The 18,414-nt window shown below is 41.7% G+C and overlaps 1 protein-coding gene across 2 annotated transcripts in view; it reads left to right on the top strand.

Annotated features, from left to right (window-relative positions):
* DSP (desmoplakin) overlaps positions 1-16,509 on the top strand; it is a 41,301-nt gene extending 24,792 nt beyond the window's left edge. Inside the window, exons 13-24 of one of the 2 annotated variants that reach the window (XM_073224278.1) lie at positions 409-535; positions 2,846-3,047; positions 3,298-3,497; positions 4,189-4,355; positions 4,786-4,924; positions 5,497-5,690; positions 6,534-6,696; positions 7,135-7,218; positions 7,775-7,882; positions 8,460-8,558; positions 9,343-11,637; positions 12,580-16,509. In XM_073224278.1, coding sequence (XP_073080379.1) covers positions 409-535; positions 2,846-3,047; positions 3,298-3,497; positions 4,189-4,355; positions 4,786-4,924; positions 5,497-5,690; positions 6,534-6,696; positions 7,135-7,218; positions 7,775-7,882; positions 8,460-8,558; positions 9,343-11,637; positions 12,580-15,810 — 7,009 coding nt within the window. In that variant the 3' untranslated portion in view covers positions 15,811-16,509. The remainder of the gene's footprint in view (positions 1-408; positions 536-2,845; positions 3,048-3,297; positions 3,498-4,188; positions 4,356-4,785; positions 4,925-5,496; positions 5,691-6,533; positions 6,697-7,134; positions 7,219-7,774; positions 7,883-8,459; positions 8,559-9,342; positions 11,638-12,579) is intronic. The other variant, XM_073224279.1, reaches the window with a different exon arrangement.
* Positions 16,510-18,414: the final 1,905 nt, after the last annotated feature.

The following is an 18,414-nucleotide window of genomic DNA, read 5'->3' as shown; positions in this document are numbered from 1 at the left end:
TTTTGCCCAGAGCCACAAATAATAAAGTACCTTTAATATCAATATTGACTGATCAATAGGTGGAGCATTCCTTTTATAGATTGTGTATGGCAGACTCTCTTAAACCTTTTGTTATGGAACTCTTCAACCACACACAGAGCAGGAAGGGGAGATAATGTGCTCATTTCCAAGCTCTAGTAGCCAGCAGTGGTCCAAGACCAGTTTCTCCCCGCCGTCCTGCCTGGTGTCCATTAAAAAGCCACTAACAAACAACACAATAATGAAAAGCTGTACTGTATATGTGACTTGAATTATCTGTGCTAATGTAGATTATTGAGAACATACTTTTAGGGAATAAATTGGTCCAAATCCATTTGGGATGCAGTTTGAATGCTGGGCTCTAGAGTGTGTTCCCTTTGTGCCTCCTAGGATCGAGCAATACTATGAAGCCATCTTGGCTCTGTGGAACCAGCTCTACATCAACATGAAGAGCCTGGTGTCCTGGCACTACTGCATGATCGACATCGAGAAAATCAGGGCCATGACTATTGCCAAGGTATGTCCTCAGATCAGCCAGGCTGCTTGGAGGAGGCACCATGTTACTCCCTGGAGTGGGTGTTTCTACCAGGCCAACCTGCTAACGGTGTGGCTAACGCTTTTGTATCTCATAAAGAGAGTCAGCTCACCCTGCCTTAGAAGTTCTGGTCTATCCAATATAGAGTGGCTGGTGATGAGACAAACAGAAGTACTGATTAAAGTTCCCTGACAAACCAGGAAAACCTGTGGGAAAAGGCATGTGGTCCTGTAATATTCTGGATCCTATTCTCCTGTGATATCATTGGAAAGTTACATCATAAATTATTAACTGGACATTACAGACATAAAAGGTAGAATAGAATTCTTGGAGGAACACCCAAAGCATTAGTTCCTCTAGATCAGTCGTTTGCCAATTGTAATCTGCAGGATCCCAGGTGAGGGGGTCATCAGGGATGACAGGGACAGCAGAGAGGGGACGGGCACAGAATGGAGAAATTTGGGGTTTTCCCTTATGACCCTCTTTCTCTTTTCAGTTAGAACACCTTTGCTGTGATCTGTTACATGTTAGGGCTTATTAGTCATATTTCTTTGGAAGAATAAAATTTCTATAGGAAAAAAAATCGACAGCCCACTGCTGTAGTTCTTAGGAGCAATCTCTAAATCCTCAAAGACCTTTTGTATCTTTTTTTAAATTAAAAATTTTTTTTTTATTTTGGTATTATTAATCTACAATTACATGAAGAACATTATGTTTACTAGGCTCCCCCCTTCACCGAGTCTCCCCCACATACCCCTTCATAGTCACTGTCCATCAGCATAATAAGATGCTGTAAAATCACTACTTGTCTTCTCTGTGTTGCATAGCCCTCCCCACACTTTACATGCTAATCGTAATACCCCCTTTCTTTTTCCCCGCCCTTATCTCTCCCTTCCCACCCATCCTCCCCAGTCCCTTTCCCTTTGGTAACTATTAGTCCATTCTTGGGTTCTGTGATTCTGCTGCTGTTTTGTTCCTTCAGTTTTCCTTTGTTCTTATACTCCACATACGAGTGAAATCATTTGGTACTTGTCTTTCTCTGCCTGGCTTATTTCACTGAGCATAATACCCTCTAGCTCCATCCATGTTGTTGCAAATGGTAGGATCTGTTTTTTTCTTATGGCTGAGTAATATTCCATAGTGTATATGTACCACATCTTCTTAATCCATTCATCTACTGATGGACATTTAGGTCGCTTCCATATCTTGGCTATTGTAAATAGTGCAGTGATAAACATAGGGGTGCATCTGTCTTTTTCAAACTGGAGTGCTGCATTCTTAGGGTAAATTCCTAGAAGTGGAATTCCTGGGTCAAATGGTATTCCTATTTTGAGCATTTTGAGGAACCTCCATACTGCTTTCCACAATGGTTGAACTAATTTACATTTCCACCAGCCGTGTAGGAGGGTTCCACTTTCTCCACAACCTTGCCAACATTTATTGTTGTTTGTCTTTTCGATGATGGCGATCCTTCCTGGTGTGAGGTGATACCTCATTGTGGTTTTAATTTGCATTTCTCTGATGACAAGCGATGTGGGGCATCTTTTCATGTGTCTGTTGGCCATCTGAATTTCTTCTTTAGAGAACTGTCTATTCTGCTCCTCTGCCCATTTTTTAATTGGATTATTTGCTTTTTGTTTGGTGAGGTGTGTGAGCTCTTTATATATTTTGGATGTCAAGCCTTATCGGATGTGTCATTTATGAATATATTCTCCCATACTGTAGGATACCTTTTTGTTCTATTGATGGTGTCCTTTACTGTACAGAAACCTTTTAGCTTGATATAGTCCCACTTGTTCATTTTTGCTTTTGTTTCCCTTCCCCGGGGAGATATGTTCATGAAGAAGTCACTCATGTTTATGTCCATGAGATTTTTGCCTATGTTTTTTTCTAAGAGTTTTATGGTTTCATGACTTACATTCAGGTCTTTGATCCATTTCGAATTTACTTTTGTGTATTGGGTTAGACAGTGATCCAGTTTCATTCTCTTACATGTAGCTGTCCAGTTTTGCCAGCACCATCTGTTGAAGAGATTGTCATTTCCCCATTGTATGTCCATGGCTCCTTTATTGTATATTAATTGACCATATATGTTTGGGTTAATGTTTGGAGTCTCTATTCTGTTCCACTTGTCTGTGGCTCTGTTCTTGTGCCAGTACCAAATTGAAAGACCTTTTATATCTTAATGAGTCTTGGATGAGTGTTGCTGTCCAGCATAGGGCATGTTTCAGCAGATGCTTCTTGGTCACTCTAGGGGCAATTAAAAATAACACCTGCCTGGTTTACTTCCAGCTGAAGACAATGCGTCAGGAAGATTACATGAAGACAATATCTGACCTTGAGTTACATTACCAAGAGTTCATCAGAAACAGCCAGGGCTCAGAGATGTTTGGAGATGATGACAAGCGGAACATCCAGTCTCAGTTCACAGATGCCCAGAAGTACTACCAGACGCTGGTCATACAGCTTCCTGGTCACCCTCAGCAACACACAGGTTGGTTTGGAGTATCTTTCTCTTTTTATAAACCATACATACAGTTGTACAAAGGAAGTAGTTGGCATCAAACTAGTTTCAGAATCACTTCTTTGAAAGGTAATACATCAAAAGTCATTTATATGCTAAATCTACAGAATCAAATCAAAGGAAGGAGCTACACTTTAATGCAATATGGATATTTTTTGAGGTCTGGCACCCTTCTGGCTAGGAATTCTCTGATTTTTGTGGTCCTAACATCTTTTTACAGTAACCACAACTGAAATTGACCATCAAAAAATAATTGAAACCAACAGAGAAAATGACAAGCAAGAAACGTGGATACTGATAGAGCTCCAGAAAATTCGCAGGCAGATGGAGCACATGGAGGGCCGCATGACCCTGAAAAACATCCTTCTAGCAGATCAAGGGTCCTCACACCACATCACAGTGAAAATAAGTGAGCTAAAGGTAGGTATCCATTAATATTTTGCCTGATTCCAGGTGTATTTATATTTATATTTTATACAACATATATAAAAATACCAAGAAATAAAAAAATCTCTTTGTTTAAATATAGGCAAGAAACATTAATTTTTCAAGAGAACAGGTTTCTGGTATGATTTTCTTTTCTCTTTCTGATTCATCCAAAATTGTAGGTTTCCAGGCTGGGGATTAAACCATCTTTGTTGTTAGTTTGGGGGTTGCTAAATAAGGTTTTTCCTTTGTGCAAGGTAGTGTTTTGTTCATTTCAGAAGTTTTCGCAAACACTAATTTGGCTTCTGCCTGAAACAACCTAGGATATGAGTTAGATAGGGAGAATATCTTTACTTATAGACAGGAAACTGACATGGAAGGATTTGATGGGTGGGGTGAGAACTCAGAACCATGGACAGAGCTGGGTCTACAACCCAGGTGTTCCATCTCCTGGCTCAGTGATTTTTTTTCATGCTCAGCCAAGCCTGGGCACCGCATTGGAATGTCCAAAACGTATATCCTAAGGAAGAGGGCCATATTTACACAGCGCTGGCAAGGCCTCCCTGAAGAAGAAAATGAGCAGTCCACCCTGTCTTTGAATCTTTTCCATTTATTGGACTTTTTAAGGACAACGTGATCATGATCACACAGCTAAATCAAAAAGGCTTTCCTCCTCCTTTGACAGAGTATACAGAATGATTCTCAAGCAATTGCTGAAGTTCTCAACCAGCTTAAGGATATGCTAGTTAACTTCAGAGGCTCAGAAAAATTCTGCTATTTGCAGAATGAGGTGTTTGGACTGTTTCAGAAACTGGAAAATATCAATGGCGTTACAGATGGCTATTTAAATAGGTAAGCCCAACTGACACCAATCATAGTTATTTTGCTTCTCTGTACTTCATTTTGTCAGACTTCATTGGCGGTCTGTGGTTGGCTTAAGGAGCCATTGCCTTAGTTTCTGTCTTCACTTGAGGCTTACTTACATTCTTCTGTGCTTTCGAGAGAGAGTCTTCTAGTTGTGTTCTTTCTCACTGTTGTGAAATCTAATGTCTCTTACAGGTAAGGTGTACTGTAATGGCCAGAACTTAGGATTCTTTAGTTAATGCAGAATAGCTGTCCAAATCATGGTGGGGGGAACAATGCTGCTCCTGTAGCTTAGAAAATGGGAAGAAGTGATTTTTATCTGCTTTAATATTGTTGTCTTTCAGTAGAGGCAAAAGCCAAATGCTCAAGGAGGTCTGCTTATACCAGGACTTTTACTTGCCTCTTTTGTCCTTTGCAGCCTGTGCACGGTGAGAGCATTGCTTCAGGCTATTCTCCAAACAGAAGACATGCTAAAGGTTTATGAAGCCAGACTCACCGAAGAGGAAACAGTGTGCCTGGATCTGGATAAGGTGGAAGCTTACCGTTGTGGACTGAAGGTAATGGGAGAGGTTATAAAGCAGGAGCCCAGCTTATGGGCAATGGCACAGGACTAAGTGGTCCTCAGCTATACAGCTTCACTAGGTTTTCATGAGTTTTGAGGATTACTGGATTTCATTGGCTACACATCGTCGGATATCTGTTATTAGCTCTAGGACAATATTTTCCGGAGCATGGTAGCAGGAACTATGTGGGAAAGCAATTGGCAGTGAGGTTGGTTCAGGAAATGCTGAGTTGAACATAATAAAATGGGTTTCTTTACTACAGGACTTCTCAAAATCTTTAATATGTTCATTCGTATTAAAACTATTCTGAAACAGAGTGTGATAGTTATCATTTCTTAAGCTAATTTACACACTGCATCCTTTTAATGGGGCAGCACAAGGACCTAGATCACTGGCCCAAATACTGGGAATTACATCGGTAATTACATTGTCCTGGATTAATTGTTAACATTTGAAAATATGAATACTGTAAGGGATATTACAAACTTTTTCCATTTGATGACATGCAGCATAGCATAAAATGGGAGATGAGATTAATTTGTGCTCTTTTTTTTCTCTTCTGACAGAAAATTAAAAGTGATCTGAACTTGAAGAAGTGTTTGTTGGCCACCATGAAGACAGAGCTGCAGAAAGCCCAGCAAATCCATGCCCAGACCTCACAGCAGTACCCCCTGTATGACCTGGATCTGGGCAAGTTCAGTGAAAAAGTCACACAGCTGACAGATCGCTGGCAAAGAATAGATAAACAGATAGACTACAGGTGTGGCAACCTTGTTCCCCATTTTCTTCCCATTTTGGGTTGTTCCCAAGATACTGTTGCTTGAAGTAATTGCTATAAAAAAGAATGGTTTTGTTGTGTGTGTTAAGTTAGGCGTGATAGGTGCTCTGCTCCCTGATGGCCTGTGGCAGCTTTGCTGGCCATGGGAAGAGAGTCCACCACGATAGCCGAGCGCCAGCCAGCCCACACAGGTGCCACTCAGGGTCTAGAGAAATTGTGGAAGCTGCTGTTCCAACTCTCATATGCCCTGGAGACTCTCCTTACGACTGTGGGAAGGAGTCGATGCTTTGCTTGGAGTGAGTGCTTTCTAAAAGTGTATGAACATTAAGTGATATACAAAAGAAATGCCTTAACTGCAAATGAAAGTTCAAGAAAATCTGAATCTTGCATATAATTCATTTTACTGGTGGTGCTTTCTCAAAACACCTTTATTGCTATATTGTACCTATGTCATACAGTTAACCCACTGAAAGGATACAGTTAGTGGTTATTAATACATTCAGAATTGTGTAGCCATTGCCACAATCTAAGTCTAGAAATGTTTTATCCCCCTAAAAAAGAAGCCCTGATCCCCCTGGCAGTCACTCCCCATTTCCTCCCAACCCTCAGGCCCCAGCTACTAGGCTACTTTCTGTCTCTGTAGGTTTACCTATCTGGACATTTCATATAAATGGAATCATATAACATGTGGTCCTCTGTGATGTAGGTTTTCAGTTTTCTTGAGTGGATGCCAGGTATAATTGCTGAGCCATATGATAACGGTATTAAATACTTTGAAGAACAATAGCAGTGCCTTAATAATTTTATTGTATCTATTGCCTCCAGATTATGGGACCTGGAGAAACAAATCAAGCAACTAAGGAATTATCGTGATAACTACCAAGCTTTCTGCAAATGGCTTTATGATGCCAAACGCCGCCAGGATGCCTTAGAATCCATGAAGTTTGGAGATTCCAACACAGTCATGCGATTTTTGAATGAGCAGAAGGTAGAAGCCAATTTTTCATTCTATTAGAGTCCATTGATTATGAGGTGTATTTTCCTTCAGTTTTTATAGCAGTACCTAAGTTTTAAATGATGAATGCTTAAATAATGCCTAGAAGAGCAATTGAGATATTTATAAAGAGATATAATTATCAACTTACAAATAATGTAATATTATAATAAAGTATCTGTATAAACTGAAGGCTAGGACCAGAAAACAGGCTGACTAGAAAGTATCCTCATAGAGAATAAGGAATAGGAGATCTTCCTTCTCTTTTCTGAATAGAAAACATGTTTATCCCCTAAGGTTTAACTGTAACAATACTAGGTCAGTAGACACAGTAATAAAATGAAGGAAAAAAACAAATAACAGTGGTTAAAGAGTGAAATAACATTTAAAAAATACTTACATCTTTAACATTTGTAAATATTTTTTATATAGAACTTGCACAATGAAATATGTGGCAAACGAGACAAATCAGAAGAACTACAAAAAATAGCTGAACTTTGTGCAAATTCGATTAAGGTATGCTGGTTTCACAAAGACAGTTGGTGTTTCATTAAGAATAATATTAACCATGCTTGCTTTAGTAGTACATAAATAACAGTATAAAGAGGACTGCATGGCCTGAGGACTGCATGACCCTTGTGCAAGGATGACACATAAATTCATGAAGTGTTTCATATTAAAATATATATATATTATTATTAACTGCATTGTTTTCTGATTGATTTGAAAGATTATAAACTTATTGAAAATAGTGATTATGGTTTTTATATGTTCTCTCTTGAATAAACCATAAAAATCTGCTGTTCATTAATTTGAATTCATTACACATTGGCAATATCTGTGTGAATGGTTTGGTCTTCATTCTTTAGATTGGTGGTATGTGCAAAAATCTACATTTAGTATATAAAAATGTACTGCTTGGTATAATATAATATTAGCTGTAGGGACACCAGCAGCTTTTGGGATTGGTCATTAGAAATGCAGCTTGATGATTTAAAACTGGAATTGTAGCTGTTAGTGACTCCTTTTAAGTCCATTAAGTATGTTTTCCTTAAATTTATTCATTCTGCAGGATTATGAACTCCAGCTGGCATCATATACCTCAGGACTGGAAACTCTACTGAGCATACCTATCAAGAGAACCATGGTTCAGTCTCCTTCTGGGGTGATTCTGCAAGAGGTATATACTTCAGTCTGTTTGTTTTAGGGCCTGCCCCTCCTCCTGTATCGCCTCTTCTCCGTGTCCCCTTCCTGTCTTCCCTGCAGTGCCCGAGTTAATCCCCTGCTATGGGGTATCCACTCAAAAAGGTTTAATAGAAGGTGTGTTCCCTCTGGTCTGAGTCATCAAAATACGATGCCTTTTAGGAAATCATCAGTGGAAGTCTTGATATTGGAGTCTTTATAGAAACTGGGCTTAAATCTGGATTTAGTGTGGGAGGCTTCTTAAAAGAGGAAAATAGCTAATAGATTTCTAACAGACAACTTGTTCCCAAAATGTCAGAGAACATCACCTGTTAGGTGGTTTGGGGAAACACCCAGGAGTGATGAGGATGGAATACAGTAGTTTTAGCCCTTTGTTTTGTTGTGCTTCTGGATTTTGGACTTAGTACACATGAACGAAGTGAGTTCACTCTATATAATCTCTCTGTTCATTGTTTTAGAAAGCAAAGTTGGTCAACTTGCATAGGACTTTTTTTTGATGTAATATATATATGTTTTTTTTTCTTCTTTTCTTTCTTTCACTCCTTTCCTCCAAGGCTGCAGATATACATGCTCGGTACATAGAACTACTTACAAGATCTGGAGACTATTACAGATTCTTAAGTGAGATGCTGAAGAGTTTGGAAGATCTGAAGGTAATTTATTTCCTTGGAGGATCAAAAAAGAAAATGGAACCATTTTATTACTGCCTCATTCTAGTATGGATTTGAACATACTCACTGGCAAAATTGTATTTTCTCTGAACAGTTAGTATAATACAGTTTGCTCATGAGTCAGGTTGGTCCTATGCTCCAGTACACTGCTCTGAAGTGACTTAAATAATATTTGCAGAATTGGAACTACTCTACGTTGCCAAAAAACTAGTAATTTCATTTAATGAAATTTGAGGTCAAGGAATCTGAGTCAGTTGTGTGTGTGTTAAAGTAAGGATAAGAATATCTTAGACTAGCTGGATTTGAATTTTCATGTTGAGTGATTATTTACTCCTCATTTCTAATACTCAAATAGAGTTTATATGAAAGCTCATGTTATACCTTGAAATAAAGGAAACATAATTTATGAAATACTAAGCTTTTAATTTTGGAAAATGTTACTTCATTTATAGATGAAGCTGAAATTCAAAGATCATATATCATTTGCTAAGATCATAAAGGAGTTGATGAAAGAATTATGATAGAAGTTTAGATTTCTTGAATTTTTGTCTAGTAGTTTTTGCCTTGATCACCCTTTATATGTGTGCTTATGTGTGTGGTGTGTGTGTGGGTGGGTGCCTGTGCTTGTGTGTCTGCGTGTACGTGCACGTGTGTGTGTGATGTGCAGGAGTGTAAAGAGAAATGAGTGTGCACATTGATCTGGGAGGGAAAATGTACTGCTGCTTCCTTCCTTCTTTCAACATAATTTCTGATTTCACTTCCACAGCTGAAAAATACTAAGATTGAAGTCCTGGAAGAGGAGCTCAGACTGGCTCGAGATGCCAACTCTGAAAACTGCAATAAGAACAAATTTCTGGATCAGAACCTGCAGAAATACCAGGCAGAGTGTTCCCAGTTTAAATCAAAGCTTGTGAGCCTGGAGGAGCTGAGGAGACAAGCTGAGCTGGATGGAAAGACAGCTAAGCAAAATCTAGACAAGTGCTATGGCCAAATAAAGGAACTGAATGAGAAGATCACTAGACTGACTTACGAGATCGAAGATGAAAAGAGAAGAAGAAAGGCAGTGGAAGACAGATTTGACCAACAGAAGAATGACTATGACCAGTTGCAGAAAGCAAGGCAGTGTGAAAAGGAGAGCCTTGGCTGGCAAAAAATAGAGTCTGAGAAAGCCGTCAAGGAGAAGGAGTATGAGATTGAAAGGCTGAGGGTTCTTTTACAGGAGGAGGCTGCCCGGAAGAGAGAATACGAAAATGAGCTGGCAAAGGTAAGAACCCACTATAATGAGGAGATGAGTAATTTAAGGAACAAGTATGAAACTGAGATTAACATTACGAAGACCACCATCAAGGAGATATCCATGCAAAGGGAGGATGATTCCAAAAATCTTAGAAACCAGCTGGACAGACTCTCAAAGGAAAATCGCGATCTGAAGGATGAGATTGTTCGGCTGAACGACAGCATCCTGCAGACCACTGAGCAGCGAAGGCGGGCTGAAGAGGATGCTCTTCAGCAAAAGGCCTGTGGCTCTGAGATGATGCAGAAGAAGCAGCATCTGGAGATAGAGCTGAAACAGGTCATCCAGCAGCGCTCCGAGGACAATGCAAGACATAAGCAGTCCCTGGAGGAGGCTGCAAAGACCATTCAGGACAAAAATAAGGAGATTGAAAGACTCAAAGCTGAGTTTCAGGAGGAGGCCAAGCGCCGCTGGGAATATGAAAATGAACTGGCTAAGGTAAGAAACAGTTACGATGAGGAAATCATTAGCTTGAAAAACCAGTTCGAGACCGAGATCAACATCACCAAGACGACCATCCACCAGCTCACCATGCAGAAGGAAGAGGACACCAGCGGCTACCGAGCCCAGATAGACAGTCTCACTCGGGAAAACAGGAGCCTGTCTGAAGAAATAAAGCGGCTGAAGAACACTTTAGCCCAGACCACGGAGAACCTCAGGAGGGTCGAAGAAAACATGCAGCAGCAAAAGGTCGCTGGCTCAGAGGTGTCTCAGAGGAAACAGCAGCTGGAGATCGAGCTGAAACAGATCACTCAGATGCGCACAGAAGAGAGCACGAGATACAAGCAGTCTCTGGATGATGCTGCCAAGACGATCCAGGAAAAGAACAAGGAGCTAGAAAGGCTAAAGAAACTGATAGAGACAGAAACCAAAGAACGGAAATGGCTGGAAGAGGAACATGCTAAATTGCAAAGGGCCCAGTATGATCTGCAGAAAGCAAATAACAGTGCCACAGAGACGATAAGCAAATTGAAGGTTCAGGAGCAAGAATTAGCTCGCCTGAGAATTGACTATGAAAGGATTTCCCAGGAGAGGACCGTGAAAGACCAGGATATCATGAGAATCCAGAGCTCTCTCAAAGAGTTGCAGTTCCAGAAGCAGAAAGTAGAAGAGGAGCTGAATCGGTTGAAGAGGACAGCCTCAGAAGACTCTTGCAAAAGGAAGAAGCTGGAAGAGGAGCTGGAAGGTATGCGGAGGTCTTTGAAGGAGCAGGCCATAAAGATCACCAGCCTGACGCAGCAGCTGGAGCAGGCGTCCATTGTGAAGAAGCGGAATGAGGACGACCTCCGGCAGCAGAGGGACGTGTTGGAAGGCCACCTGAGGGAGAAGCAGCGGGCCCAGGAGGAGCTGAGGAGGCTCTCCTTGGAAGTGGAGGCCCTGAGGCGTCAGTTGCTCCAGGAACAAGAGAATGTCAAACAGGCTCATGTGAGGAATGAGCATTTCCAGAAGGTGATCGAAGATAAGAGCAGGAGCTTAAATGAAAACAAAATAGAAATTGAGAGGCTGCAGTCCCTCACGGAGAACCTGACCAAGGAGCATCTGATGCTGGAGGAAGAACTTCGCAACCTGAGGCTGGAATACGATGACCTCAGAAGGAGCCGCAGTGAGGAGGACAGCAACAAAAATGCAGCCATCTCGGAGCTGCGGAGCCAGCTGCAGATCAGCAACAACCGGACCCTGGAACTGCAGGGGCTGATTAATGATTTACAGAGAGAGAGGGAAAATTTGAGACAGGAAATTGAGAAATTCCAAAAGCAGGCTTTAGAGGTATTCACAAATATTTGATCACAGCTTTACTGTCTCAAATAATTCTCTCTGTTATCATCTAATCTGTGATCTCGCTCTGAGATGGATGCTTACAGAAAGTCTGATTTTTCTTTTTATTGCTGTATGACTATCTGTCATAATCCAGATAACTGCTTTAAAATAATTCCCTTCTATCCTGTGACTGCTTCAGGTGCCCCTCTGTGTGTAGGCTGTGTTTGGCTCTGCTTTCAGAACGTCAGCATGGGTATAACTTCCTGTGAATATTCCTCTCTCTTTTCTAGAAGAGAGCTCTTAGTGAGCTATGACTTACATTTCAAACAAATTTTCTTAAATGAAAGCCATATTAGAAGGGTTTTTTATACAACTTTTAAGTCACTTTTTCGTGCTTATGTGATTTTTCTGCATGCATTTCTCTGTTCTCTTTTGATCACGGCCCTCATATGTTTCTTTTTCTTTGGGTTTTCTTTTTTTAACCCCTAATTAAAAAATAGCTTCTTTAATTTCTAATACATTTGACTTAAATAGACAATATTTGTGTGGGGCTGGGTGTGGGGCACATGTATATTCATAGATTTATATTGCTTTATTAAACATGTTAGTATAGCTGTAACAGGTGAGAGGTAGGTATAGCAGGTGTGATGACCTAGAATAAAACTCCTCATATTTCTTCAACTGTAATTATTATTAAGAGTAAGACAGGTCTACAACTTCTAATTGCTTCGGTGGAAAAAAACATTAAGTATGAAGCCATTTATCAAAGTGGCAACATAAATCAGAATTTTTTCATGAGTTTGTAAGGTAACAAAATAATAGCATGTCTAGAGGAAACAGAGGGCAAGTAAGTAAACAAGTTTTATTTTTAAGTAGGAAAAGAGGTTAAATTATGATAATATGATATAATGAAAACATTTTTTACTATTTTTTTTCCTTTTTAAATTCTAGGCATCTAATAGGATTCAGGAGTCAAAGAATCAGTGCACTCAGGTGGTGCAAGAACGAGAGAGCCTTCTGGTGAAAATTAAAGTTTTAGAGCAAGACAAAACCAGGCTGCAGAGGCTGGAGGATGAGCTGAATCGTGCGAAAGCAACCCTGGACGCAGAAAGTAGGGTCAAGCAGCGCCTGGAGTGCGAGAAACAGCAGATCCAGAATGACCTGAATCAGTGGAAAACCCAATTTTCCCGCAAGGAAGAGGCTATTAGGAAGATAGAGTCAGAAAGAGAAAAGAGTGAGAGAGAGAAGAACAACCTTAGGTGTGAGATTGAAAGACTGCAAACAGAGATCAAGAGGATTGAAGAGCGGTGCAGGCGGAAGCTGGAGGACTCGAGCAGGGAGACGCAGTCACAGTTGGAAACAGAACGCTCCCGACTGCAGAGGGAGATCGACAAACTCAAACAGCGCCCGTATGGCTCCCATCGGGAGACCCAGACCGAGTACGAATGGACTGTTGACTCCTCAAAGCTGGTGTTTGATGGGCTGAGGAAGAAGGTGACAGCAATGCAGCTGTACGAGTGCCAGCTGATTGACAAAACAACCTTGGACAAACTGCTGAAAGGGAAGAAGTCAGTGGAAGAAGTTGCCTCTGAAATCCAGCCTTTCCTTCGAGGTGCAGGAGCTATTGCTGGAGCTTCTGCTTCGCCTAAGGAAAAGTATTCTTTGGTAGAGGCCAAGCGGAAGAAATTCATCACCCCAGAATCCACAGTCATGCTTCTAGAGGCCCAGGCAGCTACAGGTGGTGTCATTGATCCCCACAGGAATGAGAAGCTGACTGTTGACAGTGCAATAGCTCGGGACCTCATTGATTTTGATGACCGCCAACAGATATATACAGCCGAGAAAGCCATCACTGGCTTTGATGATCCATTTTCAGGCAAGACAGTATCCGTTTCGGAAGCCATCAAGAAAAATTTGATCGATAGAGAGACTGGAATGCGCCTGCTGGAAGCCCAGATTGCTTCAGGGGGGGTAGTGGACCCCGTGAACAGTGTCTTTTTGCCCAAAGATGTAGCCTTGGCCCGTGGGCTGATTGACAGAGATTTGTATCGGTGCCTGAATGATCCCCGAGATAGTCAGAAAAACTTTGTGGATCCAGTCACCAAAAAGAAGGTCAGTTACATGCAGCTGAGGGAGCGGTGCAGAATCGAACCACACACAGGTCTGCTCTTGCTGTCAGTACAGAAGAGAAGTATGTCCTTCCAAGGAATCAGACAACCTGTGACCGTCTCTGAGCTAGTAGATTCTGGTATATTGAGACCATCCACTGTAAACGAACTGGAATCAGGTCAGATTTCTTATGACGAAGTTGGTGAGAGAATTAAAGACTTCCTTCAGGGTTCAAGCTGCATAGCAGGCATATACAATGAGACTACAAAACAGAAGCTTGGCATTTATGAGGCCATGAAAATTGGCTTAGTCCGACCTGGCACTGCCCTGGAGTTGCTGGAAGCCCAGGCAGCTACTGGCTTTATAGTAGATCCTGTTAGCAACTTAAGGTTACCGGTGGAGGAAGCCTACAAAAGAGGCCTGCTGGGTATTGAGTTCAAAGAGAAGCTCCTCTCTGCAGAACGAGCTGTCACTGGGTATAATGATCCTGAAACGGGAAATATCATCTCTCTGTTCCAAGCCATGAATAAGGAACTCATTGAAAAGGGTCATGGAATTCGCTTACTGGAAGCACAGATTGCAACTGGTGGGATTATCGACCCAAAGGAGAGCCATCGTTTGCCAGTTGACATGGCATACAAGAGGGGCTACTTTAATGAGGAGCTCAGTGAGATTCTGTCAGATCCAAGTGATGACACAAAGGGATTTTTTGACCCAAACACTGAAGAAAATCTTACCTATCTTCAACTCAAGGAAAGATGCATCAAGGATGAGGAAACAGGGCTCTGTCTTCTGCCCCTGAAAGAAAAGAAGAAAGAGGTACAGACATCGCAAAAGAATACCCTCAGGAAGCGTAGAGTGGTCATTGTTGACCCAGACACCAACAAGGAGATGTCTGTTCAGGAGGCCTACAAGAAGGGCCTTATAGATTATGAGACCTTCAGAGAACTGTGTGAGCAGGAGTGTGAGTGGGAAGAGATCACCATCACCGGATCGGACGGCTCCACCAGAGTGGTCCTGGTAGACAGGAAGACAGGCAGTCAGTATGATATTCAAGATGCTATCGACAAGGGCCTCGTGGACAGGAAGTTCTTCGATCAGTACCGATCCGGCAGCCTCAGCCTCACTCAGTTTGCTGATATGATCTCCTTGAAAAATGGTGTTGGCAACAGCATGGGCGGTAGTGTCAGTGATGATGTTTTTAGCAGCTCCCGACACGAGTCGGTAACTAAGATTTCTACTGTATCCAGTGTTAGGAATTTAACCATCAGGAGCAGCTCTCTGTCTGACTCGCTGGAAGAGTCGAGCCCCATTGCAGCCATCTTTGACACAGAAAACCTGGAGAAGATCTCCATTGCTGAAGGCATAGAGCGGGGCATTGTCGATAGCATCACTGGTCAGAGGCTTCTGGAGGCTCAGGCCTGCACAGGTGGCATTATCCACCCAACTACCTGTCAGAAGCTGTCACTTCAGGATGCGGTCTCCCAGGGCCTGATTGACCAAGACATGGCCACCAGGCTGAAGCCTGCTCAGAAAGCCTTCATTGGCTTTGAAGGTGTGAAGGGGAAGAAGAAGATGTCAGCAGCAGAGGCAGTGAAAGAAAAATGGCTCCCCTATGAAGCAGGTCAGCGCTTCCTGGAGTTTCAGTACATCACTGGAGGCCTCGTTGACCCTGAAGTGCATGGGAGGATAAGCACAGAAGAAGCCATCAGGAAGGGCTTCATTGATGGCCGAGCAGCTCAGAGGCTGCAAGACACCAGCAGCTATGCCAAAATCCTGACCTGCCCCAAAACCAAATTAAAAATATCTTACAAGGATGCCATGAATCGCTCCATGGTGGAAGATGTCACTGGTCTTCGCCTGCTGGAGGCCGCCTCTGTTTCGTCCAAGGGCTTGCCTAGCCCTTACAACGTGTCCTCTGCTCCAGGCTCCCGCTCCGGCTCCCGCTCCGGCTCCCGTTCTGGCTCTCGGTCTGGGTCCCGCAGTGGGTCGCGGAGAGGAAGCTTTGATGCAACCGGGAATTCTTCCTACTCTTACTCCTACTGCTTTAGCAGTAGCTCTTTTGGGCGCTAGTAGTCAGTTGGAAATGGTTGCTGTACCTTGGCTTCATTTATGTGAATTTTCACTTTATTAAATAATTAGAAAAAGAGAACCTAGTGCTTGCAGTATAGTGATAGAGCTTTCTGTGCTTAAGACAACATAGCTATGGCTGAAATAAAATAGTAAAGGCTCTTCTGGCTTTTTATGTTAGCTCACCTTAACTAATGTAATACACTGAATGTAGTGTACATGAAGTGGTAATCAGTTGTAACAATAGCACAAATTGAATCTGGAATTTGTTCTCTTCTGTGTTTAGGTTTTTTGATTTAGATTCTTCTTGAACTTCTTTTGGCCTACAATACAGATTTCTATTCTAGGAGATGAAAAATTGATCATTGATATTTTAACCACCATTCTGTTTCTCATCTAAATATTTACATTTTCTGTATTAGGAGAAAATTGCCCCTCCTGTCCCCCCAAAATACTCTACCCCAAACCTAAACATTTTGGAATGAGTCTTTTTTAGTTATAGTCTGTGGATTGTATAACCTGTATGCTCTTGGATGTACCTGTTTGATTTGGTATTAATTTGACTTTATGTGATGACAGCAGCAATCTTTGCTTTTCTTTGGTCAAAGTTTTCTGTTTATTTTGCTTGTAATATTCTATATACTTTAAAAAGGTATCTTCATGAAGTTTGCTATTCTGGCAATAAACTTTTAGACTTTTGAAGTTTTTGTGTTTTAATATGTTTATACATACCAGGGCATTTAGCAGTGCCTTTTGTCAATAAGCCTAAAACCATCTGTTTTCAAAATGCCATTCAGAAAGACCACTTAAAATTTAAAATTTTAGTTCTGTTCTTGTTAAACATTGGTCTTTTGAGATTAGTTTTTTCAACATTTGTCAAATCTCTGTTGTATACTAAGTAGAGCCCTCGGAAAGAAGTTTGTGTGATGAGGTCAGGCCAGAGGTCAATACCTGTTCTAGTTTATTCTGGACAGTGAGTACCAAGTAGCATGGGCAAAAGTCACCATAATGCCACTTAAAAAACACCAAGTGACTAAGATTTCATTTTGGACATCCTTAAAATACATGCTGTTTCATTTTGTGCCTGAGAGGAAAGAACTGTCTTGGAATCTGAAAATGATCCCTAAAGTGTTCTTGGCTCACTGTTGAAGGACAATGAGATAAGCCTAGTCTTCGGATTAAAGAGATTTTGAAATTCAGACGTTTGTCATTAGTTGACATGACTTTACTGAATACCTATTATGTCTGTATTGGGATAGGTACTACAAATTCAAGAGAATTTGCATGCCCCCTGACTTCAAGGCATTTGCGACTGGATCGGGACAGAAGACACATAAAGCAGTCAGTGGGACAACCTTCATGTATCAGCAGTATATATTAATACAATCAAATTTTAGGGGACAGAAAATAGGAAAACAAATGAAATGTTAATTGTCAGAGAAAAAGATCCCAAGTGACAAATTATGGGGTCACTTATGCTGAAAGCATTCATTTCTTATCTCTCCTTCTCCTTGTTCCCTCCCAATCTGGAGGACATAATTAATTTTATTCACTAAATATGGAGTACACCTTTGTGCCTTGCATTGTGCAAGATGCAATGGATTCCATGGTAGAAATATGGCAAAAAAAGAGCCCGTTTACTGTGAGAGGAAGACAAAAATACGTGGTAAATGCTGTGTTGGGAGAAGTGAAGGAAGATCCTTATGCTAGGGCTGGGAGGTTCTCTTAGCTCACGCCACTACAACAAAATAGCACAGACTGGGTGGCTTACACCAAAAAATTAATTTTCTCATAGTTCTGGAGTCTAAAAGCCCAAGATCAAGGTGGGCTTATGGTTGGTTCCTGGTGAGCGCTCTTTCTGGCTGGTAGGCAATGAGGGGTAGGGAGCTCCTGTGTCTCTTCCTCCTCTTAGAAGGACACTAGTCTTACAACATTAAGGCCCCACCCTTATTGTAAGATAAATTCTAGCCGAAATAAGGGTGAAGAGAGGCAACAAAGGGCCAGGTAGTTTATTTGAACGCAAATTCCCGGGCAAGGTTTCTCAGTCTACAGAAATGGAGGCTGGGAAAGTTGCGCCCAGCAGGGCAGGCAGCAAGTTTTTATAGAAGGTAGGGGCAGGGAGAGCTTAGATCTACAGTGGCGTGAGGATTGACTCGCCTAAGGCTCATTTTTCAGGTTGGGAGGGGGCAGCAGCTGGGGACTTTGGCAAGTAGTCAGTGTCTGACGTGCTCCCCCCTCCCCCCAGTACTTTCAACCTTACACTTATGACCTCATTTAACCTTAATTACCTCCTCAAAGGCCCTATCTTCACATATAGTCACATTGGGGGGTTAGCCCTTCAGAATAGGGGTTTGGGGGGACACAATTCAGTCCATAATACAGACTTAACCTACTACAGGTCAGGAGATCTCTAGGAAAATGATGACTGGATGGGGACAGAAGATTCATAAGCATCAATGTAAAGCAGTTTTTCATGTTGGAACAGTATGCCTCCAAGCTGCTGCCAAAGTTGTCAGCTCTGAGATGAGATAGGGCTGTGTCCTGGAGAGATACTTGACCTGGGCTGTTTTGATTAGTTCACCTACATAGTGCATCCACAGAAAAGGG

Source organism: Manis javanica, chromosome 16 (assembly GCF_040802235.1).
Source record: "Manis javanica isolate MJ-LG chromosome 16, MJ_LKY, whole genome shotgun sequence".
In the NCBI taxonomy this organism is placed as follows: Eukaryota; Metazoa; Chordata; class Mammalia; order Pholidota; family Manidae; genus Manis; species Manis javanica.
This window is presented reverse-complemented; position numbering and strand designations above follow the sequence as displayed.